This window comes from Alligator sinensis, unplaced genomic scaffold (genome assembly GCF_000455745.1).
Source record: "Alligator sinensis unplaced genomic scaffold, ASM45574v1 scaffold246_1, whole genome shotgun sequence".
NCBI lineage: Eukaryota > Metazoa > Chordata > Crocodylia > Alligatoridae > Alligator > Alligator sinensis.
The window spans coordinates 1,316,483-1,323,452 of NW_005842367.1; the positions used below are offsets into that span (position 1 = coordinate 1,316,483).

General features: G+C 37.4%; 1 protein-coding gene across 1 annotated transcript; it reads left to right on the plus strand.

Annotated features, from left to right (window-relative positions):
- Positions 1 to 2,313: 2,313 nt before the first annotated feature.
- LOC102373745 (toll-like receptor 1) lies at positions 2,314 to 4,838 on the plus strand. Its single transcript, XM_006029243.2, has one exon. The coding sequence runs from the start codon at positions 2,314 to 2,316 to the stop codon at positions 4,717 to 4,719; it is 2,406 nt and encodes an 801-aa protein (XP_006029305.1). The 3' UTR covers positions 4,720 to 4,838.
- Positions 4,839 to 6,970: the final 2,132 nt, after the last annotated feature.

Genomic DNA, 6,970 nt, shown 5'->3' on the forward strand with positions numbered 1-6,970 from the left:
TTTTTAATTTTTATTTAAACAAATGCCTGAAAGCTTGCAAAGAACATTTTCCCAAGTACTCCATTGCTCTAATAAAAGATATCGTATCTACCCAAAGAACCTTGCCTACCTATGTAAACTAATAACACTTAAGGGGTGGCCTAAAAGGCACTGATAACATTGTTGCACTTAGAAAGCCAGTTTTTAAACCTAGTGCTCTGAGAAGTGACACAACACTTGGTTGATAACTAGCAGAAAGGTTTATTTTAATAGCTTCCAACAAGCTACAAAACTAAATAACTGAAAAAGACCTTTCCCAATATAAAACAAGCGATTAGTCCTTAGTATTATCTTAGTTGCACAGAGTCTTTACCCAACCCAGGCGGGAAGCAGGTTGTGTACAGCCTCAGAGCGTGGATCCTTCACTTGCTGACTGTTGGCAGGATGGCTTCTTGGACTGCACACACCTTGCTGGCAAATATGCTTAGTTCTTATAGTGGTTATATGTATAGCTTCAAAGCATTTTTCCTTGATGGTTGGCCAATTAGAGTCCAAACAAACAAGGAAGAAAAAGTTGATCATCATCATAACACAACTGTTAATTGCCTGGCTCCTGTTCTTGGATTGTCTAGGTGTAAAGACTTATGTTTTTCTGCAGTCCCTGCAATTATAGGTCAATTACAGGTGATGGGGCCTTTGTATATCAATGGGGCAAATTTGCACTAGCTTGTATGGTGATGGTCTGTTTCCCAAACCCCAGATATACATTGATTGATTGAGACATTTATAACACCCTGGATGCATACTGAGTCTTTTGGGTTTTTTTAGCTGTTAGGTCAATTGAAATGCATATGTAGTTTCCTTGCCTTCCCTGGCTTTCTTAGCTACACACATGTGATGAATGGGTCAGGTCTCTGCCGACAGTTTTAACCATCACTTTTTATTATTTTATATAATAAAACTGTCTCAATGCCTAATGGGTTGCAAGCCATTAGTGGAGTTTGATATTCTTGTGGCAGTCTTGTTACCACAATCCAGTTTTGCCCCAGCCATTGTCTTATACACTGTCCAAGCTTTCACAGTTTTCATATGCAGCAACACTACAAGGGTTTTTACAGCTACTGCAAGAGCTGACAAGTTCTTTATGTTTAAAGTTACATGTTTGTTGCACTGAGCACTAGCTATGCAGGATCATTATGTCCCCAGCATTTTTGCTGTGTGGGAAAACGAATGCTGTCCCAGATTATTCATAAAGCTGAAGGGTTTGGCCATATTACTACACTGGGCCAGTTTTTGTCTCCACAAAATCTCTCTCCCTTATAAACCTCCTTAGCCAAAGAACCTTGCTATTATGATTTTATTCCCTGATCTCAAATATTCATCATCTTGCTGTCACTATAAGATAGAGCAGAGAAGTACAAGCAAGTCTGGGAGCCTTTGCTCCCGGGTTGTGTATTAGAAGTGCCGCCCTCATGCCTTTTGGAAAACACTACTTCGTGCATGCTCACTGAATACATTTTAGCTCTACTGTAATTATTCTTTTTGACGCACAGTAGTTACAATACTTGTGAGAAGGCACAATTCCTCCTCAAGTGTCTAGCACATTGTGGAAGTGAACCCACAGCATCATCTCTTTAATGTAGCTTGCTCCTGTGGCACAAACAGCCAGTTCTGTGGAGTGTGTGTGAAAATTGCATGTCAATGAGGAGGAACTAATGATTTATCTTGAGAGAGGGGGTTAGAAGCAGGAGAAGCAGCTGCCTATACACCCCTGAGTGCAAAAAGCTCTAGACCTGCAGGGCTTGAGGGTGTAGAACATCATACTGGAGACTGCTCATCTGTAGACTAGTTACAGTTAGACTTTCTTATTTATATGAGACCTTTCCTTGACTTCTAAATGCATCACTGTAATGCTTCACTATTATTTGTTTGCTCAATCTTAAAGTTTGCTGAGTTTACATTTTCTAGTATCTTTAAGGATTCTACATACATTATAAAAATGTTGCTATCTGTAGTCAAATAAAAGTACTAAACTGTAAATAATTCAGTGCCTTTCTGCTGCATTTCTTTTACACTTATCTGAGAAAAGCTGTAACTGGAAAAATGTAACTTGAGTTTGATATTCCCAAAGAAAAATAAGGCACAGGATACAACTTATATTATGTAAAGAATGTGGTGGAGATATACTCTAGCATATTTCCCTCATCTCACCAAGAATTTGGAGATCTAATAGTTCCTTTTCTTTTCATAGGGCTGGACTCAGCATTGAGAAATATTAATCAGAACCACATTTATCAGTATTTGCAAAGTGCTGCTGTCGTTCTGGAAGAACAAATGGGATCCTCCAAAAGTGTTTCCCAATGTACTTGTGTCTTTCTGTTCACATTATGGAATAACGTGGAGCTGTCTATAGAAAATAAATTTACTGCAAACTATTCATGCAGTTTTCTGACTAATGTTCCAAAAGGCATACCAATGCAAACAAAAGTGCTGGATTTATCACAGAATAATATCTATGCAGTTCATATTTCTGATTTCAGTCCTCTACCTGAACTGCAAGTATTAAATCTGTCTCACAATCTAATCAGTAAGCTTGATTTTAGTGCTTTCAAATTTAATAATGACTTGCAATACTTAGATTTATCTCATAACAATATGTCAATTATTAAGTGTCAATTTATGGAAGAACTAAGACATTTGGATCTTTCTTTTAACAAGTTTAATGCCTTGCCCATCTGTCAGGAATTGGGTATTATGTTCCAACTGAAATACTTGGGATTGAGTGGCACAATGATACGCAGGTCAGACTTCAGAGCTATTGCACACCTTCAGCTGAACACTGTCTTTCTAACCTTAGAAGACCTTACTGACTATGATTCTGGGAGTCTGCCAGACTTAAGCACAAGGAATCTTCATATTGTTTTCCCAACAAACAAAGATTTCAATTTTTCTCTTTTGTATGATGGAATGAGTACTTCAGAAAAATTAGAATTCTTCAATATTAAATATGACTTGAGCTATAAAGACTTTCAATTTCCTCCTTTATCCCTTGAAAAGGAATTCAAAACATCCAACCTCATTCTTAACAACGTTGATTTATCCTGGACTATTATTTTGCGAATTTTTATGATTGTTTGGTATTCACATGTAGAGTCTTTCACTGTGAAAAATTTGACCTTTGGGGGTGAAATTAGGTTGAACAAACCTGATATTTCTTCCATACTAAAATATCAAGAACAACATTTTGTTTCAGAGAGTTTAATAAAAGTGGTAACCTTAGAGCATGTTCGGAATAAGCTTTTTTATTTTAATCAAGAAATTGTGTACCTAGCATTTTCAAAAATGAACATAGAAAATCTAACAATATCTGATGCAAATATGCCATACATGCTTTGTCCTGAAGAATCCAGCCTGTTTCAGTATTTTGATTTTTCCTACAATGACTTGACAGATGAGGTATTTAAAAACTGCAGCACCCTCACTCACTTGGAAACATTTATCTTACCAAGAAATAAATTTGAGAAGCTTTCAAAGGTGAGCTCAATGACCAGCAAAATGATATCACTGAAACACTTGGACATAAGTAGGAATTTATTATATTACAATGAGGATGAGAAGCAATGCAACTGGACTGAAACTCTAGTCAAACTGAACTTGTCTTCAAACAAACTGACAGATGCAGTCTTCAAATGTTTGCCACTTCATGTCCAGATACTTGACCTGCAAAATAACCAAATCAGTACCATCCCCAAGGAGATTACTGAGCTGCAAGCTTTGAGTGAGTTGAATATTGCCTTTAATAGACTCACTGACCTGCCTGGGTGCAGGCATTTCAGTGCTCTGGAATTCCTGAATATAGAAATGAATCAAATTCTTACACCCTCTTCTGATTTCTTCCAAAGCTGTCAAAATATCAGAGAGCTAAAAGCAGGACTAAATCCATTCAAATGTTCTTGTGAATTACAAGACTTTATTAATATTGCAAAACAAGGCCCTGCAAGGCTGGGGGGCTCTCCGGAGTTGTATGTATGTGAATATCCAGAAGGCTGGAAAGGAACCCAACTAAAGGATTTCCATTTGTCCAAAATAGCTTGCAATACAGCTCTCTTGCTTGTCACTGTTCTAATCATTACAGTGGTCCTTGTGGCTTTGGTGTCTTTTCTGTGCATCTATTTTGATGCTCCGTGGTATCTGAAGATGATATGGCAGTGGACACAAACAAGGCGATGGGTTTGGAACCGTCATATTGATGAACTACCAAGCCATTTACAGTTTCATGCTTTCATTTCATACAGTGAACATGATTCTTTATGGGTGAAGAACGATCTGATACCAAATCTGGAGAGGGAAGAGGGGTCCATACAGCTGTGTGTGCATGAGAGGAACTTCATTCCAGGCAAAAGCATTGTGGAGAACATCATTAACTGCATTGAGAAAAGCTACAAATCCATCTTTGTTCTGAGTCCCAATTTTGTGCAGAGTGAATGGGGCCATTATGAGCTTTACTTTGCCCACCACAAATTGTTTAGTGAGAGCTCAAACAGCTTGATCCTCATTTTACTGGACCCAATTCCTCAGTATATCATTCCTGCCCGGTATCACAAGCTGAAAGCACTTATGGCCAAGAGAACGTACTTGGAGTGGCCCAAGGAGAAAAACAAACATGGACTCTTCTGGGCTAACCTTAGGGCAGCAATTAACATTAACCTGCCACTGTCTGCCAAAACAAACAAGGTGTAGATAACAAGAACATTCATTAAGCTTTAGGTTTTCTTTGTTAATATTGTTTATAATGAACTATATTCTTAAGGGAACCAATTAACTTACTAATGGAAATTTTCAAGAGCAGCTTGGATAGGCACTTGGCCTAGTTTAGTTTAGTCAGGGACCATCCTGCCTTGAGCAGAAGGCTGGACTAGATGACCTTGTGAAGTCTCTTCCTGCCCTGCTTTCCTATGAACTTACTGTATATTGTTAATAAAACCACTTTCCCATGGTATTTGTGGTTGTGTACCCAGAAGTAACTGTAACATATATAGAAAGTTCTGTAGCTGGCAATTTCTGTTGGGGAAATATGTTCTTTTACAGTTTGACCATTGCCTAAATCAGCGGTGGGCAATTATTTTGGGCGGAGGGCTGCTTACTGAGTTTGGCAAACCATCAAGGGCCACATGACAGGCAGCCTGGGGCAGATAAGTATTAATTTTCTAAATTTTTTAGGGGCCCCGTGGGCTGGATAGAATGGCCTGGCGGGCCACATCTGACCCGCGGGCCGCATTTTGCTCACCCCTGGGCTAAATAGACAGGAGAGGAGAATATTAATTAAGATACTTCTGTTTCACTTATTTTATGTTCAGATATTTAAAAATCAGAATAAACCTTATTGTGAAGTTGTGGTTCTTATAATACTAATTCTCTGAAAGCACTAGGAATGATGGATATAGTGGAGATTTACAAAGTTATGCTTTTTAGAAATGGTGCCCATTTACAAATAATTTTGCTCCCCTGCTGGTTCAGGACAAGGCCTCATAAAAACACTTTCTTGTCTTTAAAGAAGATCAGGAAGAAGGTTCTTGCCTAGGACTACCCTTGCATTTTCAGTTATCATATTGGTTGTACTTAGTGCTATATCAAATATTCATAGGCCAGTAGACTTCAGTGGGACTTCACATGGTTAATGCTGAGCATATGACAGTCCCATTCAGAGTTCTTAGAAGTCAACTGAAGTCTTTCCCTCAGTTGGTGAAGGAGGCTTTCATCTGCAAGAATTGCAGAATTGGCCTCTGTATTCCTCTTTTAAATATTCTATGACTCATGAACATTTGGCCTAGATTTACTCATTAAGTGAATATATAATTTAATGGAAATCTTTATTCATTATTAGTATTAGTTAATATATGAACTCATGAAAAAAGTATTTACCATTGTAATGATCAAGTTTCCCAGAGTCTGCAACCATTGTATTATTCCATAGTATTACCTAGAGAGGTGGTAGAATCTCTATCCTTGGAGGTTTTGAAGGCCTGGCTTGACAAAGTCCTGGCTGAAATGATCTATTTGGGGATGGTTCTGCTTTGAGCAGGGGCCTGGACTAGATGACCTCCTGAGTTCCCTGCCAACCCTAATTTTCTATGTTTCTATAATTGGTCAGTATGTCTTATTTTTCTATGTCTTATTTTTCTGATAAGAAATGACTGTCTAGTTAGTTATGTAATCTAGTAGAACTGTTTATCTACTATTTTATTTTCCAGATGTCCTTACTTAGAACAAAACAAGTGTTCTATTAATTTATAAAACATATTTTTCAGAGCCAAATATCTTTTTCAGAAGCTAATAAGTAGCCTACATTAATTATTTTTAGCTAGGAATATATATAGGTCCTATATATAGTTTTGTAGGTATTTGGAGAAGACATTGCCCAAACATTACAGGAAAGCCCCTTTTATTTATAGAACACCGTGAAACATCAGATATGTAATCCAAAAGGGAACTTATGTAACCAGTACTAAGATTTTTGCATTACTAGAACTCTTACTGAATTAAGCCAGTTTGTTCAAAGTTACAAAGCAAAACAACAAAGTTAAAATCCACTGTCTGGAGCTAAAAGAAAACTATACAAAAATTGTAAGCATATACATACACACACACACACACACACACACATGCACATGCTTACAATACATATATATACATATACATATATGTGTGTGTGTGTGTATGTGCTTACAATTTTTGTATAGTTTTCTTTTTAGCTCCAGACAGTAGATTTTAACTTTGTTGTTTTGCTCACTGTCATGTGTGAGAAACCCACAGACTGAAGGCTATCAGACACGAATATAGGAAGTCACAATGCAGATGAGAGGGGAGAATGTTTCCATAGAAAATGATCTCTTTACTAAAATCAAACAGAGAAAACTAATTATATCCTTGTATGGGAAAGACCATATCATTCATTGGGCTTGGATTTAATTTGGAAATTTAATCCAACCTC